At 38.7% G+C, this 22,182-nt stretch overlaps 3 protein-coding genes and 1 long non-coding RNA gene across 7 annotated transcripts; 1 reads left to right on the top strand and 3 right to left on the bottom strand.

Annotated features, from left to right (window-relative positions):
• The first annotated feature begins 531 nt into the window (after positions 1–531).
• Positions 532–2,479, top strand: LOC140787226 (purple acid phosphatase 4-like). Its single transcript, XM_073136039.1, has 7 exons — positions 532–811; positions 1,020–1,176; positions 1,251–1,358; positions 1,446–1,573; positions 1,671–1,799; positions 1,887–1,954; positions 2,037–2,479. Exons 1-7 carry the CDS (start codon positions 614–616, stop codon positions 2,251–2,253), a joined length of 1,005 nt encoding a protein of 334 aa, XP_072992140.1. The 5' UTR covers positions 532–613; the 3' UTR covers positions 2,254–2,479.
• A 255-nt stretch (positions 2,480–2,734) lies between these two features.
• Positions 2,735–6,509, bottom strand: LOC140787221 (actin-like). Its single transcript, XM_073136031.1, has 5 exons — positions 6,396–6,509; positions 5,392–5,460; positions 4,755–5,148; positions 3,319–3,932; positions 2,735–3,058 (listed from the first exon to the last, which is right to left on the bottom strand). Exons 2-5 carry the CDS (start codon positions 5,449–5,451, stop codon positions 2,993–2,995), a joined length of 1,134 nt encoding a protein of 377 aa, XP_072992132.1. The 5' UTR covers positions 5,452–5,460; positions 6,396–6,509; the 3' UTR covers positions 2,735–2,992.
• A 2,592-nt stretch (positions 6,510–9,101) lies between these two features.
• LOC140800738 (probable xyloglucan endotransglucosylase/hydrolase protein 27) lies at positions 9,102–11,382 on the bottom strand. Its single transcript, XM_073155555.1, has 4 exons — positions 10,962–11,382; positions 10,736–10,836; positions 10,342–10,550; positions 9,102–9,825 (listed from the first exon to the last, which is right to left on the bottom strand). Exons 1-4 carry the CDS (start codon positions 11,161–11,163, stop codon positions 9,327–9,329), a joined length of 1,011 nt encoding a protein of 336 aa, XP_073011656.1. The 5' UTR covers positions 11,164–11,382; the 3' UTR covers positions 9,102–9,326.
• A 3,360-nt stretch (positions 11,383–14,742) lies between these two features.
• Positions 14,743–21,284, bottom strand: LOC140800472 (uncharacterized). 4 transcript variants are annotated; one of them, XR_012111205.1, is made up of 7 exons: positions 20,268–21,284; positions 15,741–15,761; positions 15,632–15,665; positions 15,467–15,548; positions 15,172–15,300; positions 14,971–15,084; positions 14,743–14,865 (listed from the first exon to the last, which is right to left on the bottom strand). It is a non-coding gene; the product is annotated as an uncharacterized lncRNA (long non-coding RNA). The 4 variants fall into 4 exon arrangements; XR_012111201.1 differs by lacking the exon at positions 20,268–21,284 and adding an exon at positions 16,373–16,511; XR_012111211.1 differs by lacking the exons at positions 15,741–15,761; positions 20,268–21,284 and adding an exon at positions 16,373–16,504.
• Positions 21,285–22,182: the final 898 nt, after the last annotated feature.

Below are 22,182 nucleotides of genomic sequence, written 5' to 3'. Positions count from 1 at the left end.
TAGAAATATATTTTTAATACCTTAGAAATATTCTGAGTTAAACTTTAACCTAACAACAACTAATGGAATGGTAAATATCCATTTGCTTTCGAAAATAAAATCCTATAACTAGTTTAACTCATCTGTACATTAACTCTCCGTTAGGAAAATGAACCATATGGTAGATTGTTTTTGATCAATTCCTCCTGAAAATATATCATTCCACTCTAGGTCCTGATCCGAATCAGATTACAACTGAGATGGATCTTAAATATAAACTTCGTTCTTGAAATTTGCAAATCAAATTTAGTAATTATATATATATATATATATATAAGATGGTCCATTAATTTACGCTTGGTATCCATATATTATCTGATCTCCAGTTCAAACTCGAATTTGAAATGATCACAAAGTTAGAAACCGATGATGATAAATTTTATTGGAAATTATCCAAACTAACCTCTCAGTAAGACTCCAACTAGTACTGTGTACTATACTGCCATTTCCTCACGCCAAAGCTGCTGCCTTGCAACTTACAACGTTACATCACGCAGGAAACTTCCGAGCTATTGCTGTGCTTCTTTTTCTTGTCATTAAATCGTTGTTTCCCTCCCTCCATGAGAGCAGTGTCATGGCTACCTCTGCATTCAAATCAATGGCTCTCTTCCTCATCCCTGTGATCATGGCACAAGCTCTCTTGATCACTTCTTGTCATGCAGAGCTTAAGAGGTTCGAACACCCGGCGAAGAGCGACGGCTCGATTAGCCTCTTAGCGGTAGGAGACTGGGGAAGAAGAGGGAGTTATAATCAATCTCAAGTAGCATACCAGGTTGAGATGTTTCACGTTATATGCTTACATTTCCTCGTTTTATTCTTTTCTGACATAGATGTTTAAAGAATATTTTGTGAAGCGAGTCAGTGGATGCTTTAATCAAGGGACCAATTAATTCTTACACAAACTCACTTTGTATTTCAGCTTCTTTAGTTCGTGTGTTTGATAAGCAAGTTTAAACATGCATGTTGATTTTTATGTATAGATGGGAAGGATCGGAGAGGAGCTAGATATAGATTTTGTGATCTCGGTCGGCGATAACTTCTACGACAGCGGACTAGCCGACGTCGACGACAAGGCATTCATGGAATCCTTCACAAACGTATACACTGCTGAAAGCTTGCAGAAGCAATGGTACAGCGGTAAGCTATATCCGAAATTTAAACACACACAAAGAATGTCATCTGATCAATCCTTCATATATATATATATATAGTTTTGGGAAATCACGACTACCGAGGCAATGCCGTCGCTCAATTGGATCCTGCTCTTCGAATAATTGATAGCAGATGGCTCTGCATGAGATCTTTCATGGTTGATGCAGGTGAACTTTTTTTTTAAATTTTTTTTTATAATCTTCTTATCATAAATGTCTTGTGGACAAGATAAATATTGTTTACCTTCCACGTAGAAATTGCGCAATTTTTCTTTGTGGACACTACTCCTTTCATCAAGAAGTACTGGTTAAATCCAAAGAGGAGGCACTATGATTGGAGGGGAGTGGCTCCTCGAGAAGAGTATATGACAAGTGTATTAAAGGTACAATTATAGAAGTACTTCTGAACATAAAATTATAATTGAGCAGTAGGAGAAGACGAGATTAAGTTAAATTTTCATAAATGTTATTTGTTACTAGGATGTTGAATTAGCTCTAAAGGAATCGACAGCTATATGGAAGGTTGTAATTGGACACCATGCCATTAGGAGTGTCAGTGAGCATGGAGATTCCATAGAGCTAGTAAATTTGCTTCTTCCAATGCTGAAGGTAAATAGCATCTATTTTTGAGGAGGGTATCAGTTAGAGAATAGCAATAGAAATGTCTAAATAAGTTGTGATTGATAAAAATTGCAGGCTTATGGAGTTGATCTTTATATCAATGGCCATGATCACTGCCTTGAGCATATTAGCAGTAATGACAGGTGAAATCTAGCTTGGCATAATTTTGCAATTTGATCCATTTATTTTTAAGATCTAATTGTCTAGATGTGATTCTTGATCCAGTCCAATCCAGTTCCTAACAAGTGGAGGTGGCTCAAAGGCATGGAGAGGTGTCTTCACTCCAACCACTGAGAAGCTTCAGTTCTTCTATGATGGACAAGGATTCCTATCTCTGAAGCTGACCAAAAGTGATGCTGAGATGATGTTCTACGATGTTTCTGGGAGCATCTTACACAGATGGAGCATTGCCAAGATGCTATATTCGCATATATATAGTTGAAGAAAGACATCCAAGCACTGGATCCTATGAAGCATGGATATAAATATGGATATAGATATGGATATGGTATATGATAATATTTTGTTCATATTAACATGGGCTTCATCATTAGAATGAGCTTAAGAAGCCTTCCAATATGTTATAAGAAAAATATAGACACCCTTTATATACTAAACAGAAATGCCCATGGAGAGCAATGCAATGACTGAGAAGAAGATTTATGGCACTCCAATACTGCTTCTCTCATTCTTTCATGAGATGATAAGAAAGCAGCAAGATTCTCTTGATCCACACATTGAAATTCCAATGCCATGAGGTTTCAAGTATTAGATAATTCATAGAAGATTTCGTAGAAAGCCAAAAATTACCATATGACCTAATTAAGATAGTATACAATGAGCATGCGATCCTCATATCATCAAAGCAAGCATTTTGCTAGTAAAAATTTCTAATAAACCACTAGGAGACGTGCTGAACAAAATTTCTCAGGTAAAAGTCCCATTTCAATTTAATGCAGCATTACTGGTCGGCCCTACAACAATCACAGGGTTCACCATCTTGACAAAGGAGAAAATAATATCACAAAAAAAAGAAGAAAAGAAAATTAACAAAATCAACAGTCTTTATGTCCACATAAAAAAAATGAATTTTAAAGGAAAGAAATATAACACAAGCTTCAGCATATAGCACCATCTCCAGGCATGTTGTAACATTCCTTCCATTTTCCACTACAACAGAATTAGAAGCATTTCCTGTGCACGATCGATGGACCAGATTCGTCGTACTCTGCCTTTGCAATCCACATCTGTCATCACAAGAGATTCCTCTGAGTTGCAATTAAATGGACAGAAGAACTCAGGAATAAAAAGCAATTATGAAGTAATTAAGCATCTTTTAGTTGACATACTAGAGTTCAAGATATACTTTTTTTCTTTATTCCCATGGAATAAGATTGTTAAGGACATAAATATAATATGTATTCCATGTGTTATGATATATTATTCAGCATAATGGTTTGTTTTGTGGTGCATTAAACAGGAAAATTGTTGATCAGCTAGTTCTCACCTGCTGGAAAGTGCTAAGAGATGCCAAGATGGAGCCTCCAATCCAGACACTATACTTTCTCTCTGGGGGAGCAACCACCTTAATTTTCATGCTGCTGGGCGCCAGTGCTGTAATCTCCTTGCTCATCCTATCAGCAATACCCGGAAACATGGTGGAACCACCACTCAGGACAATGTTGCCGTACAAGTCCTTCCTTATATCTACATCACACTTCATGATGGAGTTATATGTGGTCTCATGTATTCCTGCAGCTTCCATCCCAATCATTGATGGCTGGAACAGAACCTCTGGGCAACGGAATCGTTCAGCACCTATGGTGATCACCTGACCATCAGGTAACTCATAGTTCTTCTCTACAGATGAGCTGGTCTTTGCCACCTCCAATTCCTGTTCATAGTCAAGAGCAATGTAAGCCAGCTTCTCCTTGATATCTCGTACAATTTCGCGCTCAGCCGTGGTAGTAAAAGAGTATCCACGCTCCGTCAGAATTTTCATAAGAGCATCAGTCAGGTCACGACCTGCCAGATCTAGACGAAGGATTGCATGTGGGAGAGCATATCCTTCATAAATTGGTACAGTATGACTAACTCCATCACCGGAGTCCAGCACAATACCTACACAAGACATCCAAATAATCATGAATTCATAATTATAGATAAGCCAACAAAATCAAAGAAGATCAATAACAAGCAACCAATGATTGATTTTGATATATTTAAAAAGATGCTTACTCAAATCAAGAGTGTTTGCTATGCTAATAAATTTAGAGATTGTCAACTATCACAATAAACCGGCACCAATTTAAATTGCAAAATTGGACGTCGTCGGTAATCTAGAAATATGATCCGAATTCTTAAACTCAAATACCTTCAAGAATAAGCTCAATAAAGGCAATATCTGATACTCATATTTTGTAGCATAAGATAAGAGAGTCAATAATCAATCAACAGGAGAAACAATTTAATCCTGGATGCAGTTCATGTCACTTCTAGGGCATGGTAAAACAGAGTATAAGAATGCGGTAGAAATATTTGAAGAAATGATAAAGGATGATACATTCACTTAAGACCTGAAGCAGACAATCAGATTCTGCATTTGCATAAAGAAACACATTCATGAAGAAAGGCTCCAAAGAAGCAATCTCCTAAGTTGCACAATTTTTCATCAAAGCTCAAGTACAAAAAGTAAGAATTCCAGGAGGATGTTATATCAGTACAATTCAATCTCTAGAACCTAGGAAAGCCTAAACTTTTCATATGTCATAACTCAATTGCATCTTCCTGAGGCAGTGTCAATATCTTGAAGGACTACCTTCCACAAGAAAACCTAGATATAGACATGTAATAAATTTACATCTACATAAACAAAAGAATGTGGAAAAATAAGAGTTGCTATTAATCAGAAATGGTACAGTAGTCAGGTAGGCATTTGCTTACCCGTTGTGCGGCCACTAGCATATAAGGACAGAACGGCCTGAATAGCAACATACATAGCTGGAGCATTGAAGGTCTCAAACATGATTTGAGTCATCTTTTCACGATTTGCCTTGGGGTTGAGGGGTGCCTCAGTAAGAAGAATAGGGTGTTCTTCTGGAGCTACACGAAGTTCATTGTAGAATGTGTGATGCCAAATCTTCTCCATGTCATCCCAGTTGCTGACAATACCATGCTCAATTGGATATTTGAGAGTTAAAATACCACGTTTAGATTGAGCCTCATCCCCAACATATGCATCTTTTTGGCCCATGCCAACCATCACTCCTGTATGGCGTGGACGACCAACAATGCTAGGGAAAACAGCCCTTGGAGCATCATCTCCAGCAAATCCAGCCTTGAGAAATATAAAATTTTAGTTGTTAATTAGTTTTTTTTTTTTTTTTTTGTCAATAATTCTTGTATGGAGTTTCCAGAATTTAACTATGCAGCCCTTAAGATACCATAATTTGATGCGAAAGTATGGCAAACATTCCGACAGAAGTTTAAAGGCAGTAGATAGGGCAAATGGCAACATATGTCTGATTGGATAAAGAAGGGATGATATGAAAAGTGCAAGATGATGATCCTGAAATTTTACCTTAACCATTCCAGTCCCATTGTCACACACCAGAGGCTGGATATCCTCACCGTCTGCCATTTCCTTTTTCTAAAAGAAAAAAAAAAAAAACAAAACAAAAATGATGATACCAAACAAGATGAATCATTTGTGCTTCAAAAATCACCGCACAACAATTTTGTTTGCAAGTTTACTGGTTTTAGTTTTTATATAAATTTGGCAAATACTTGCGAATATTTAAACAATAGATGAACATTCAGCTTAGCTTTACAAAATATCCAAATCCCATAAATTCATATTAAGAAAATTAGCTAAGTATTAAGCAATCAACATCTTCCAATACAATTAGTAGCTAGGGCCTGCAAAAGTTCTCTCGCTAAAATCGTACTTGAGCACATGACCAGGATTAAGATTACAAATGCCAACCTCGCCATGTGTTGCCCAGTTCTTGCAATCTATGAGATCTACTATCCATCTTTGCAACAAAGGACCCAAGTTCAGTTCTACGCTATTGACAAAATGGACTAAAAGATTAAAAAGATCTTTCGATCCTGTTTTGTTCCCTGTTTTGTTCCCTGTTTCTTTCGTTAGAAAATAAAAACCTTTACTTCGAGAAACAGCTCTTCACTTAATCATCTAGGATCCTATCTTTCCTATCTTCCTAAATACACAGGAAACCAAAGATTATGACTACAAAAACAATCTTGCAATGTCAGATGACAAATAAAACAACCAACTTTTTAACGGTTTTAGAACAATTTCTTATCACAAGTCAAAGGAACGACTCCAAATCAAGATCAAGAACACATCGTAACTCGCACCGAAGATATAATCTTCTTTACATCAAATCAGAGCTACACTAAGATCTGGTTTGATCTGCATCACAATGCTCGGCCACCCGAGGAAGAGAGGTCGAAAAAAAAACCCAGAAATCCTCCGAAAACAAAAACTCGAATCTTGAATTAAGAACGGTGACAAAAACTCGAATCTTGAATTCTCGATGGAGAAAATTTAGATCAATTTACCAAAAGAGACAGCGGCGATCGATTTGGGGCGAGATGCAAAGGAACCCTAGATCTCTCCTCCTCCTCCGGTCGAAACACTCTCTCTCCTCCTCCTCTGGTGGTGTTATTAATACTATCCTTGCTATTATTATTAGGGGGGACTTTTATATTAACCCCTTTATTTTCACTTATGTTAGTTTCCACCCTTGCTTTTCTAATTTATCAAACTAGTCCTTTCGTTTCAAAGTATATCTGAAAAAAAAGGGTTTGATCTGGATAACTGGAAACAGGAGGGTCAAATTGAAAATAAGAGAATCTAGGGGTTGAAATATAAATTTCCTTATTTATAATTGGTACAACTCTAATGGTCGAGCTGGCAACGGGTGGGGGAAATGGTGCCCGTTTCCCTCGCCGTATAGACTAATGAGTTGGCAACTAACTCGGACCGGATTGGACCGGTCCACTCAGGTGAACTTGGGCCGGTTCAAAAAATAGAGTAAAAATATGTCTCAGGAGTCAGGAGTCGCATATGAAGTTTAATTCCACATTAAAAAAAGAAGAAGAATAAGATATGCAAATTAGTTAGCATAATAATGGAGAGATTATTGAGCTGGTTATAGGCATCTAATTACATAGCTTTGTAATGATTAGCTTTTACATTAAGAGAGGGAATTAAGTTGTAATGCAGGACTTCGAATTCATGTGGTGGTAGACTGTGGATAGAAGCTAAGGAACAATCCTGACCTCATAACATGGATGGAATTAAATCCATCCAGCTATCTGAAGAGCTTCCCAAAATGAATGGTCTGGAAGCGATGAAGTGGAAGATCTATGCCCTTATAAAAACTAAGGCTATTAAAAAATTTTGGATAACTTTGTCAGCACCCTTCTGTTAAAAGAGAGGAAAAAAAGAAAGGCTTAAAACTTCATTAACAATTTTGTGGAAGGATTTAAGCTAAAGAGATGATGGTTCTGGAACAATATTTGAAGCAACCTCAGGGTCCTATGTCTAGATTGATTAATAAATTTTTGATCAGATTCTAGTACAAGTATCTTTATTCCATTATTAATGAATTGATTTTTAATTCACATTAGAGTCTTATTCTTGAATGGGGCCAGTATGACAGGGCATTGTCAGGAAGCATGGGCTGTCTCCTTTGCTTCACATGATAAGAATCCCAACTCCCATTCAATGAATGGAGGAAAACAATGGAGCCAACTCTCACCTTAATCTATCTGTCCCCTATAAACTCAGTCAAGGAGGCACATCCTTTCCCACCATTGGCCCAAGCAGAATCCAGCCACTTTGCACCATAGGATTACAGCTAGGATCATGCTCCACATTGGCAAAGGAGAGTGGTAGGGCTGCATCAGGATTGAGTGTTTATTTTAGCCAAGTGTTCAGAGCCACAGTTCATCCAATTACATTCAGAACCTGAATGCAAATCATTGACAAATATTTTCACCACAAAGATCAGAGAGTAACAGATTCATACTTCACCAAAATTGAGAAATTTTAGTGTCTGTGTGCCGCCGCCCGGGTGGCGGCCTTGGGGGAGAATTTGATTGGAGACACTTTGTTTTCTATGGCATATGAGTCACATTAACTGCATCATGTATTGTTCAGAAAACTGCAGATGTGCATGTGCTTATGATTGTCATTGAGAGAGAGAGAGAGAGATATTGCATTGCAGTCATTTGATCATCTGCTACTTCTGACACATGAAATGCTACATTTATAGACACTGGACATGTATAATGAAAGAGGCAATGGCTTACAATTTCAGCTGGAGTTGTCAGAAAGCTTAGAGAACATTCAGTCTCAAGATACATCATCTGAGTTAATAAGAAAAAAGTATAAGAACCTGATTTGCTTAAAGACCTAATCACATAGTTGATCTGCTCAACTTCATGCATCTGCCCAGTTGTTATATCATAAAAACTGGGTTAGAGGCTAGTTTTGTTCCTTGCCCTAATGGAGGAGTATTTTGCATCAAGTCCTGCCTAAATTTGGATCTGGCAGCTTAAGGTGTTGAGGGCCCCAAGTGTATGGCATAATATTAACCGACAGACATTTTGCACAAGGCAAACTGCAACATAGATAATTTGGCACATCAAAGATCAATGTTCAGAATTCTGGTAAAAAGATGTAGAAATTCTACCATTTCATAATCCACTTGCGCTACAAAAATGGTAAGAAATGTGAGGGAAACGCATACAACTGTTATACCAGTGAAATGGCAATATAGCGTCAAGGTTTAATGTAAGCATACAAGTGAGGAATAAATAGCAGTAGTTTTGAATTGAGTTCATGATCGATTTGATTTAAACAACTGAAGTCTTATGATTGAATGAAGAATATATTCTCATAAATACACTGACAAATGTTCAGAAAACTAAAGAACAAATCAGGAAGCATACTGTCAATTCTGTTTTCCATTTCTTTTTTCTTTTTTGTATCAAAGAAGATGCTTAACATTTAAAAGAAGGGGAGGGAAAAAGAAAAAGACGAAGAACAGTCCTAGCTCCTGCACATGTAGAATAAGATGCATCTTACATGTGCACTCATGGCCTACAACAAAATTGCAGCAGTTGCATGTTCCATGAGAACACAAAGGGTTGCAAAACAAAGGCCAGCAGAGGGCATTGCCCACTGGCAGTTGACTTTCCTATCCATTCGGAATACATAGAACAAACACACCATGTGATGAGGAACAGCCGAACAAGTATAATAAGTACTCAAAAAATGAACATAATGGCACCAAAAGATGAACAATAGCCTGTCATGAACAAGGTACATATATGCAAGAATTTAACCAAGAATAGCAACCACTGAAATGCATGTATATGTGATCTAGACTTAAGCTAACCAAATCTACCATCTTCAATCAACTCTCTCACTATACAAGAAGAATAATCTTATACTCTAAACAAAAGCTATAAATCAAATTCTCAAATGGCAGCATCAATTCGGCTTGCAGTTCTTCTCTGCCGGCTGGCCCTCCCATGGCGGTGCCTCCGATCTCCCAACTTTGATCCATCAGCCCCAAAGAAACGGCCAACCTCCCTCCCAGTGTCGCACTCCGGGAGAGGGATTGGGTATCTCTCGCGATCATAGCAGTAGGAATAGGTCATCTCTTTTTTCCGAATGGCCATCATTGCAGCCCGTTGATCAGGCGACATAGTAATTGAATCATATCGGGCTGTTTCAGCCCCTTCACATGCCGAAGAGTGGTCCATGGGATTCACAGAACAACCGTGGAGGACAAGGTCAGCAAATTCGGCAACATAAGGAGCATATTTATAGTTCACCTTGTAGCGACCGCCCAAGGTGGCCCAAGTGGAGCCATCCCATATGGTAGCATAAAGGGACATGGGTTTGGAAGGAAAGGCACCTCCCATGGCTTCTGTCCTCACAATCTCTCTTATTGGAGTGTTGTCAATGTAAAATCTGGTTAAGTAAAAAAAGGAAAACAAAGTTTAACAAAACTGATATATGCAATTGCAATGCTTTACATATTGTGCCACTGAAAAATAAAATAGAATGTGAAATAATAAAGAGAAACAGTATATTTGTGTCAAGTTTTACTTTTGAGACTCAATTTTTTTTTCCTATTTGACTCCCTATATAGAGATTGTAGAGTCAAAACAAACCATAAAGAAGAAAACAATCGACCACAGACAAATAATGTTCTACAACTTGCAAAAGAAATATTGGAAAGAAGTTGTTAACGGTTCAAATTTCCCTAGTAAAGAATAGGAACTTGCCATTTGTAAAACCCTTTCCACAGTGCAGCCTCAGATTCTTTATAGGCATTTTAAAAGGATGGAAAGCTCATACAATCTAGCGGAACAATAGACTCTTAAGACAGGGATGAGCATTATTAACTAAGAGCACAGTAATCCAAAACCCAAATAAGAAAACAAAAGGAAGTTGTGGGTTATAGTTGCTAGATTGAAGACTTACATGATGCGGTCATGGCTCCAAAGGATGGAATACTGATGGAAATCCTCAGTGGGGTCGAACCAGAAGTCATATCTCTCCTCCCTACCAACTGAGGTGCTCCCATTCCCGTAAACGTTTGTTTGCATCCTCCACTCCTTGCCTCTAACATTCCCCAAGAATTCAAAGTCCAATTCATCGTGGGTCTTCTCGTATGTATCTCCATTCGACATCTACAGTTGACATTGTGCAAAACATTATAAGAAACGGAATCAAACTATACATAAACAAGTTGCAAAGGAGCAAAAATGTTGGCTCCTTTTGGTAGCCAAATGGTGGAAACAGGTGTAAATAAAGATGGACCTCAAAGAGAAATAACCAAGAACTAGTAAACAGTTAAAAAGGAGAGGAGACTAACGTAGAAGGCGACGACGACACCAGCGGCGTAATCAGAAGGAAGCTTGATGGAAGCGCTGAAGAACCCATGAAAGTAGAGGTCTTGGGAGGCGAATCCTGCACCTGGGTACCCCCAAAAAGACGACACCTTGTTACTTTTTTTTTCTTTTCTTCCTACAACCGAATAGTAATACAAGAAACCATCCAAGCCAAAGAGCAAAATTTGGGCGATGAGATGCGGAGATCACCTGTATTCTCGTCGAGGGTGATGTGAACAGTCTTCCCATCTCGAAGGAGCATTAGATTGCTGTCCCCAAAGATTTGGGTGTATCCCTCCTCGAAGGACAAGGTCTCAATGCTCTCCAATGGAGAAGTAACCGCATGGGAGCAGAAGATAAATAGAGGAGACGCGCAGAAGAAGAAGAAGAACAAAGAAATCGAATAACCCATCTCTTTTCTCTCTCGCTATCTATCAATCAATTACTTGCTCTATTATTCTCGCCTCTGATTCGAAGAAGAAGATGGAACTCTCCCTCCCTCTTTATCCTCTCTGCTTCCTTGAGAGGGGGATGGTAGAAGAAGACTTGGGAGTGGAAAGGGCACCAAAGGTAGGCTTTTTATTATTGAGAGGAATGGGTGCTTCTTCCTCTTTGGATGCTTTGGGGGCCCTTCTGGCATCATCAATGCCCTTTGTTTATATACGTCACTCTTATTTTTCAACATTTAACAGGGCATTTGTAATAAAATAAAACTCTTTAGGTTTGAATAATAACAATAATACATTATACTATTTTTAAATATATAAAAGACTTTAATCATTGAACTAAAAGGTGAGTTAGCTCCCTCAAAGAGTGGGGGACCTGTCCGTAATTTGCAAGATTACCTATAAATTTTGTATGTATAATTTGCATCTAAACTCATGATCTTTTAATTTTATGATTGAACTACGTACTCATCTTAGAGTAATATGAATAAATTTTGGGATGAATTAATAACAAATGTTATATTTATTTAGCAAGCAAAGGGCATAGGAAGTAGTGCAGAAAATAGGAAGGGTACCGCCCAAAGCGCCGCCTCTTCCCAAGCGGTTTGTGGTAACACCTTATTTCTTATTGACAAAAATGCCCTCCCTTATCCTGGATAAGTTTATTCTCAGATAAAATTTAAAGCATTAACATACCTTCCTCGATATCCTAAACCCCAAATACTATCCTGATAAAGTTGAGTTTATCCTAGCTTTTTTATTTTTCAGTTTAAATATTTGACACTTTAAAATTTTAATTTTAGAAGACTTAAATAGTCCTAAAAAAAAATTCCAAATAGGAGTTATATAGGACGACTGTGTGTGCCAAACTACCTCCACTAATGTTCACTGGAATTGATTGAAATATTGAAATGGAGGCTGGATTTGGAGTTTGGAGTACACTTTTAACACAAGCACACAGTGAGTTTCTTCACACACTCTGGAGTCTGGAGTCTGGAGTCTAGTCAACACCCAGACTACTTCCTAACACTTACACCCCATTCCCCAATCTATCTATCTATCAATCAATCAAACAGACAAAAAGCTATGAAATGTGAAGTTCGAATGTATAAAATTTAGTAGTTTATAGGGAATTAGGGATGTGTCAATTGTTCACATTTGCATCTCTCTTTCTTTCTCATCAAATAGCTGTCTCCATGTGGAGGGTGTGGATAAGAAGTATTAGGTTCATTATATTTATATCTTAGTGGTTAGTTGGTGGTTAGGATTTTTGGGGGTATATTAGAGCATCATATCATGTGCAAATTTAAGTCAATAAGAGTGGAAAATGGCATTGGTATACATATAATATGTTCAAACTTGTCATGTGAGCTTATATAACTACTCTATATTCAAATGGGTACTAAAAATATTCACTAGTTTTATTTTAATTTTAATTTTTTTTTTGGTAGAAAAGAATTGTTATTAGTGGCAAGTGGGTGGGCCCAATTAATCATACTCCACTGTCAAGTTTTGCAGTCAAGAATTTTTGGCTTGGAGCTTCATGGCTTCTATCTTATTTTTTGCTTCTCTTTTTATATTTGGATCCAGTTGGTTCACATGCAAGTTGGACCTGAAGGGTATGCAATCCTTTTATCCCTGGGTTAACTTGAGGCATTGTAGACCCACTACATGACCACTACTCAGTACTCAGTACTCACTGGGGGTGGGGCTCACTGGAATAACAGAGAGAGAGGGAGCAAAGTCCATTGACTCCATTCTCAATATTTTTGTATAATTTAATTTAATAATAGTATGGAGAGTTTGATTATTTAGTAATTTATTCTATGGTGACGAATCCTTAAACTCGAATTAGTCCTTTGGCTTCTCGTTGCTCTATATTAATAACGTAGCTTGGAAGTGGGTTAAGTAACCAGTATAAGTCCCATCACTTGTAAAATTAATGGACTGTAATCCTCTGTGACCCATATAGGCTGGAATTGGAAATCTGGAATGCAACCACTACCACCACCATCTGCCCATTCCTACGAAAAATCATCATGGCATATCTAACATCAGTCATCAATTGAGTAGGTCTGATGATAAGAAAGATACTCGTAGCGACTTATACGACTCTGCTCATCATCATAACATAGATACGAAAGGATATACGAAATAGGATGGATATATTCTACTTGTACTTTATAGATATATATATATATATCTATATATATACAAACAAAAGTTCCCCCTCTCAAAGTCTCGACTAACCCCACGCTATTACACTAATAATATATATCTAAAGCTGGAGGGATTAGTTCATTAATAAAATTTATTTTGGGTTGTAGTTATCGATCACGAGCGAGGGAGAGGGGGAGAGGGGGAGACTGAGACTGACTGAGACAGTCGGAGGTGGAATTCCAAACCCCGGCATTCCCGTGTTTCCGATTCGGACAAAAGCCAAGCTGGCAAAGGCAGGAAAAAAAGGAGAAGGAACGCGGGGCCCACCACTAGCGTCTTGGGCCCACCCCTACCCTATTGGTCCACTTGACGTGGGGGGCCCGCGTATATCGGGATTGGGGTCTCTGTTATCATTAGTCATTACTCATTACGCCGTGTTCTGGTTACGACGCGGCATTTTAGTACATACTGCCATCATGACATGACACGGCGAAAAATTATTTTCATTTTTTTAATACCACTATTATTCTTATTGTTACATTTTAGACGTTATAATTATTTTATAAATAAAGAGTACATAGAGAGTTAGGAGTGATGTCTTTTCAACATTACAATAATAATTAATACATTTTTTTAAATAAAAAGAGAGAGAGAGAGAGAGAGAGAGAGAGAATATATGTAAGATTACATTAGTATTTCTTGCTTTAATTCCTCCATTGACCAAAACTAGCTAGTTTGGCAAATTTATCCTCAGTTGGGCTGTTTGCTCTCCAGCTCATGTCTAAGTCTAACCCATAAACTATGCCCTAGTTAAAGATTGGTTGTAATGCAATAAAACATTCGACTATAGTAAATTAATACCCACTTCGAGTACAAAAACATACAAGTGGCTCTTTATTGTGGAGGACCTACTTACTAGTCTACTGTTACCAAGTAAACCATCATTCAAAAAAAAAAACATACATTCACACTGGTTCACAGAAAGCTATTGCTTAGTAGGTCTTGAGTGTTGCAATTGCAGTATATCTACTTGTCTTCTTTGACAGCTACAAGTCTACCACTTTATTTGTACAATATAAAGATATATGATGCACAGATTGCAGCAACTCATCAGGTGGGAAAACAAAAATAAAAATTTGAATTCATGGCAGTGTAGGGTGACTTCTTGTGAGCTACTGTCCTGTGAATAAATGGCAAAAAGCATAGTATGATGAATTATTACATCAATGATCAGAGGTACCGAAAAGGCCAACTTGTTCATCTCTTGGAGAGAGGGAAAATGGATAGGGATGTGATCTAAGCTCTCACACAACTTGTGACTGTGCTTCACAAGATGAACAGTGTCATGTTTTGCCTGTGAATCTGTGCTCTATTTTGCTAGCCTGGAAAGCGTCAAAGAGTACCCCCCCGTCCTCCAACTTTATATTGATGTTTCTTGTGAATTATTGACAAAGTTATATACAGTGACAAATTTGATGACATAAATTAGTCAGGTAGTTGAGGAATCCCTGAAACCAATGATGATGTTAAGCTAATAATATTTAGGCAGTCTAAAAACATGTTAATTAACAAACAGCAGCACTAATGATTTAGGAGAATCTGAAATCGAGTACCGGAGAATATAATCAAGCTTCACTATGATCAATTCATTCTGGGCCAGAGGAATTCCTTTATTGTAACTTTCTCCTGAATAATGTACTCAAGAAATGATAGCTGAGCCCCCCGGCCTGCCGATAAAGATGGCAGCCAAATAATCAAGAAAGACATCAAAAAAAGACACTAGGGAGTATATAATGATGTGATTCAGGGACCACCATCACAATTCACTTGAGAGCTCCATGCTTTTGCCCAGTTTGCTCGTGTCCTAGCTGCATTGCATTTTGCATCACAAGCTGCAAAGTTTCATTCAAAAAACTCTTAACAGTGGTTGGTATCTGCACCACCTGCAAGAGAAGAGTACCTGCTAGTCATCATTATTTTGGGCTGTGATGAATTAAGCTGCTCGGATATTATTCAAATTCTGCAATTGGATCGTAGTATATTGAGAGAGTATCATTGCATCTACCACTTTTTCCTGGAGTATGCCAAGGAGAAGAACTTGCAACCTACCAGGCATTCGTCGAGAGAAATGTTTTGTTCAACAGTGAGTTGTGCTGGAATTTCGTGTGGTCCAGCAATTCTACTGTTCCACCTACATGCATAAGAGCAGTGGTAAGCAGACCCATATGCATCCAGTACTATATGGCTGAAATGAAAGGAAGGCCACCACAGTACCATCATGTCTCTGAAATAATTCAAACTTCCCAACCTGTCATAATAAGCTTAAACCAGTAAGACACTAAAGAATATGAATAATGTTTCTAGGTAATCTCTTTGCTGGTACCTCGACTCCCCAACAGAGATTCTGCACAGGAGAAGGAAAAAAATAATATCTTTTGGTGAAAGAGAGTAAATCTGCTATGGGCTTTGTTTTTCTTCAATAAAAATAAATAAATAAAAGTACGTCAGGGTTAAACGAGCAATATATAGATGATGTCCTTCAATGTCCAGAATGCATGAGGAATTACACGAGAAATTGTAACTTCCATCGTTGATTGTTTGCTTTGAAATTGTTTCACTAGCAAGGCAATGCTAACTAAATCACATTATAGATAGAAAACAAGCAATTGCCACAACATCCGCCTTCAATTATCTCTGAATCTCTGAGATAAAACCTGACTCAGATAAGATCCATCATATGAGTACTTGGTGGAAATAAATATCTCCGTTAAAGATATAAGCCTCCATGAATGCAGTTCTTGAAATATCTCTTCACAACAGCACAATCGACGCCCGGGTGTGAATTAGAAGCACGACAATAGTCGATTGGACGTAGCTAAGTGAAAAGCAACCAAAAATTTTATTTAAAAAAAAAAAAGCTTCGAAGAGGCAGTTAAAGAGTGATGACAAAATATATATAGCGTGTACACTCTTGTTGGCAGCTGGGTAACTGGTGCAAGAAATGGAACAACTTACAGCCTCTCCCTGGCAAGAGATTCATAGATGTAGAACAGCCAATTCGATAAGATTCACCGGTTTGCAGGACCTTTCGCTCAAGAGATTCGACAGGCCTTACATGATATTGGTGCAAAGTGAAGCCCCAACAACATATAGTGAAAACTGGCATGCCATCGGAGCAGAGAGAAGATGTTAGCATCTGAATGACGGCAATTGTAACATGAGGATCTGTTAGTTGTTTAGTATATGGAAATCTCTGTGACGAATCAGGATTAGGTTTAGATGCAAAAAAACAGCCTGATAAAGCTGCTCTTCTTGAAAGGGTTTGGATACATATCCATCCATCCCATATTTCATGCACTCCTCATAGGTTGCTTTAGTGACATCTGCTGTCATAGCTAGAATTGGCAAGTGCCACACAGGCACTCCAGAATCTTCCAGCCCGGGGTTTCCATTCTTGATTTGGTGGTTGGCCTTTTTCTCCATCAAGCGAGTCTGTCTAGTTGCGTCGAATAATCATACAGTCTAAGAAAGTATCTGGAAATCAGCAAGAGAAAAGAATTCATAGATGAATCCTGAGAAACTTAATGCCCTTTAGGTTAACTAAACTATCTGATATTTGACATATTTCAAAACTTCACAAATTACAGATTTGAGGTAAGTAAATTACCTAGGGATACTAAAATTTAAGGTGATCTCAAACTGGTCAACAATTGTGAGAACATCAATATATTAACTAACAAAGGAAGTGGAAGTCATTCACCGCCGAGTATAGTATACTTCTGTGGAATGAATCATACTCCAAAATATTCTTCCAAATATGCCAATAGGTACTATTAGGACAATATGCAAATCCTCCACTATTTTCTGAAATGGAAGCTTAGCTGCCTTGTGTCATAGAACAAAAATAACAGGTACTGTACATTTTCACTGTGAGAAGCATGCCACCAGTCTTAAAATGAGACAAATTGAGCTAAATATTTGCAAACCAATTGGTACCATGTTTTCAGAAAAACTACAAGTTCAAAGAGATCATTTATATAAAGGATAGGGCAGACTTTCATGACATGTTTGGAGCCACTATATGGAAGGAAGAAAAATATTTGGATTAATTGCATGACACCCTCTAAACTATACTCGGTTTTCACAAGAAACTCTTAAACTTGTATGTTACAGTGTCCCCACTAAACTTTGTGGCAAAATAAATAACTAATCCCAGTGATAGAAAATGCCTAACGAATAAATAAATGAGTCCATCAATTTAGGTAGCCAAATAAAATAAAATTAGTAAGTTACAAAAATACCATCAAGAACATATAGCCACTCTGCCTCGACGCTCCCTAATCCTTGTCCATGAGCAGGCCTACAACTGCCTGCCTCGTCTCTGCTCTCTGTGCCGTCGACAAAGTACCCATACACCAGCACACGGGCGACTCCGCCCTCATTGCCCGCGTCTAGCTCCTCGGCTGTCGGGCTCTCAACCTTGCCCTCACCATTCGACAAGATCCAAGCGTGAGATCCGGCAAGAGGTCAGAGTCACCAACGGCGAAACGAGTGGTTGATCTACCGCAAGGAGATGGAGTTAGGGGCAGAGTGATAGTGAATGGTTTCGGTGCCGACGAATCCTCCAATGTGATCATGGCAAATCATCGTCAAAGCCAGATCCAAGGCTTCGATCTTCTTCGCTTTAGCGCCGCCAATATCTTACCGGGTTGGTAGAAAGGCGACCATAGGATTCGAGCGCCCAGTCACCGATGTTGTCGACGGTGAGGCGAGAGAAGGGGAAGGGAGGAGCAGAAGATGGAATCAACAGTCCTGAGCTAGGGAAAGACAATGATAGGATCTGCCGGCGCTGCCCGTCGAGATCCACGCATTCGCTAATGCTATTAACAATGAGGCAGGGTAAGGCAAAGGGGAGGGAAATGTGGGGGATAGGCGGTCCTGACCGGTTAGTGCCCAGTTGTCACATGGGAGGTGCTTCCAGGGAGAAGTCGATGATGGTCAGGGGAGGAAGATGATAATAAGAAAATTTGAATTTTTATTAGAATATATTTTTATTCTAATTTAATTTAAGGCTCTTATAAGGTTTACGAGGCATCTAGGTCATTTTGGGGTTAATTACATCTGATATGACTGCCAAGTAAACTGACTCGTCCAATTTTTCTGACGGTACACTAATGAAATGGTGACATTAAAATTTTTTAAAAGTTTAGAAGAAACATTGTAACCTAAAATAGTTTAGAGGGTCTCCGTAAAAACTGGGTATAGTTCAAGGGGTGTAGTGTATACGTAATTAACCCAAAATATTACCTAAAAAAAAAGATGGTAAAACATAGTTATCTGTGAACCCTGACATACCATTTTTCATAAAAACCTCAGGTTAAAAGAGATCACTCATATACAGGATGAGGCAGAGAAACTACATGACATGTTTGGAGACACCGAGACACCATATGGATAAAAGAAAAAACTTTTCTAAGGGAAGATAGTTAACACCTAGCATTTGCTGTGTGGTATGTAGTTTCTACATGATATCTTGAAAATTTACTTCCACAAATTAGTTTACAATTTTGAGTTAGAACCTAGCTAGCAGCATCATGTGACAATGTATTTTGTAAAGGTGAAAATTCTACGGGTCCCACTTTTCAATTAGATGCTTGATTTTAATGAAGATCCAAAGTTATTACATGATGGAGGTCACATTTAGATATATTAATAGCCACAATTTGATCTTATCAAGTACGGCATGGTGACATCTGAGAAGCAGGCACTAGACAAACTAATACTAGATTTAGAGGTGATCATCGGGCGAGCTGGGGTGGATTCGTGTCGGGCCAATCGGGTTGAGCGCTTTGTTCACCAGCTCACCCACAAAGGTGTCGGATCAGATCAAGCCGAGCTCGAGCTAAGTTAGAATAGTCTAGCCCATTGCCGCCTATCAGCCTGTGAAAGAACAGCTCAAGCTAGGCTGGGCTAGGCCGGGCTTAACGGGTGGGTTGGGCTCTACTGGGTTCATCTTCCTCAGTTCCACAAATGGGTGCTCTATTGAGAGAGGAGAAGAGGGGTGACGACAAAGGAGAGCAACACATGACCACGAAAAACTCTGGAGATCCCACTACCGCTTCGATAATCAGTGATGGAGCAGGCACCATCCCCGTCTCAACCCTTTAGGCAATTTGTCGCAGTCGCCATGGAAAGTTGTGCCACCATCGTCAGAAAGAAAAAGGCTAACCTCACCATTATCCTATCGAGAAGAAGGATTAGGATAGGCTGAAGCTCCAAAATTGATTCTATACTAGTGCAATGGGCAACTGAATGTTCTTTAATGGTAGGTCCTTTCTAATCCAAAACAAGGGTGCTCTAATGGAGCAAATCCAACGACGAGCGACCGCCTTGTCCTTCTCAACTCCTCTATCCTCCAAATCTGATGACAGCAGTGGCCCTCTAAAGCAGATGCAACAAGGCTAGACGAGAGGAGGGAGAAGAGCCGGAGATGAAGCGTCAAGGAGGATTGCCTGTCGAGGAAGCCAGCAGCGATGAGGAGGTCTTCTCAGAAGATGGATTGGAGGTCAAAGGGATGGAAAAAGAATATATCTCCTCGATTAAGATGAGATCAAAGTCCGAGGGGCTAGCACAGATTGTCATTTCTAAAAACTAAATTAGAAAAGCGGGACAACAATTTATATTAATCTGGGTCCTCCAAAAAAGTACGCTACAAATTCATAAATACAACAAAAGTAGAGTATCCATAAATTAGAAAAAAAAGGTCCTAATATTCATAAATTAGAATAACTACAGAAGTAACAGAACCCATAAAAATGAATAAATTGTGCACATAGATGGCAAAAACACAAGAAAAACCAAACCAACAACCAGTATAAATATACCAATCAAATCCCAGTTATATTCATACCTGACCAATGGCGGAAGGATGCTTTTGGAAATGGAAGATGGAGATGAGGATGGCAAGAGCATGGACATGGTTAAGGCTCAGGAGCTCTTCTTCCGCCTTCTTCAAGCTTAACCTCCTAATATACCAATGCAAATTGCAAACCCACCCAAAATCCTAAATACACCGAGACCCACAACACCACCTCATCCTCCTCCTCCTTTATTATTTCAAAACCTTTCTCGTTCTTCTTACCTCTTCTTCTCAAAACACAATTGCATTGTTCTCTCATCGGACTTCATGAAAGAAGGAAACAAGAACAAGGCGTGGTTTTGTATCTCGTCAAAAGAAGCAAAACTTCTCACATGTTTCAAACCAAAATGCCCAAAATATTGGGTAAACCCACGCATATCTCACCGGAAAACGTGCTCCACGATTAAATAACTCTAAAAACGACAGCGAAGTAAAGAAGAACAAATAGAAGCCATATTAGAGAGATTCCTCTCTCCAGTCCTTGCTCCAGAGAGAGATTTAGGGCAGTATTTGCGACAAGGCCGTTTTCCGAAGCAAGTGAATCGAATTTCCTCGATATCTCAAAGATACGCTGCCATTTAACAATTCCCACGTCCTTTATTTAAAATTCCCACCTTTTCGATCTCTACTCCTCCAAATCTTGACCCACCTCACCCTCTTCTTTATTATTCGTTTCTTTGTCGCCTCTCTCTCTCTCTTCCACCAATGAAGGGGTTATGAGCTCGATCGCAGTGGAAAGCCGCCGCCTTCCGCCGATACTGGAGGCGATCTCGTACCTGGGCTCGATTCTTAAAGAAATCCGAGATTGGCAGGAGTCTCTCCTCTTCTTTCCTTCGGTAGCAGGGCAACTTCGGATTGGATTTCCTGCGAGCTCGGAGCTGATTGCTAGTGACGGAAGGCGACGAGGGAGCTCATGAGATGATGAGAGCTAGGGTTAGGTTACAAATTGGGGGCGATAGGATTCTTGATTTCGCTACTCTTTTCCGCAAAGAAGTGGGAGAGGAGTATGGAAGCTTTTAGAAGAAGAACGCCAAAAATAACCAACCATATGGAATTTGAGATCTTTCAGATAGCGACCACTTTGTTACGGAAAAGCCCGTAGGCTAAGAAGACTCATTAACTATTATAAATAAAATAAAAACCTTGTTAACAGAGGCCTTTTAATTTTAAATTAAAAAAAATAAGACTAACTAATTAAATTCAAAGCTTAGCCTCAAAACAAACAATTCCTTTAGTCTCAATATAAGAGAAAACTAGAATATTAAGTTTGAGGATAGACAATAAAATACAATAAGAAAGTATGGCTTTAATAGATTCAAAGAGGCAAAGGATTTAAAGTTATTCGCGATTTCATCATAATTTGATAATTTCACGTACATAATTTGTGAATCGGGCAAATAAAACTCGACCGCGCAAGCTCGAGGTGACATTAGTGATAAATATTATAGTTATCATCTTTGTAACTAGCCCCTACCCGCCTAATGTCACCCACAGAGCTAATCTTCATCATTTATAACTATGATTGCCTTAGTAAGTCAAAAGGTGAAGAGACCGCTCTCAATCGTTCGCTTGCTTATCGAATTATTTTAACAGAGGCATAAGTTGAGTAAGACAGGTTGGTTATGAAAAATAAAAGAAAGTGAGAGAGATAGGTCAGTCTCTCTCTCTCTCTCTAAAAAAACGGAGGAGAGATGGTGGTAAGACGCAGGAGTAGAAATAGATGCACATACAAAAACTTGTGAGGAGGATGCAAGGGAAAGTCTCTCTCCTTTTCTTAGCCGAAGTAATTAGATGAAGAAAGCTAGAAAAAAGGGGACAAGAAAAAAAAAAAAACTAACCCTAATAGTGGGTTGTTAGCACTATGGAATAACTAACGGTTATTAAGATGGAATACTAAGTAAGTTTC

Source organism: Typha latifolia, chromosome 1 (genome assembly GCF_019914945.1).
Source record: "Typha latifolia isolate L0001 chromosome 1, TyphaL0001v2, whole genome shotgun sequence".
NCBI classification, from domain to species: domain Eukaryota; kingdom Viridiplantae; phylum Streptophyta; class Magnoliopsida; order Poales; family Typhaceae; genus Typha; species Typha latifolia.
This window is presented reverse-complemented; position numbering and strand designations above follow the sequence as displayed.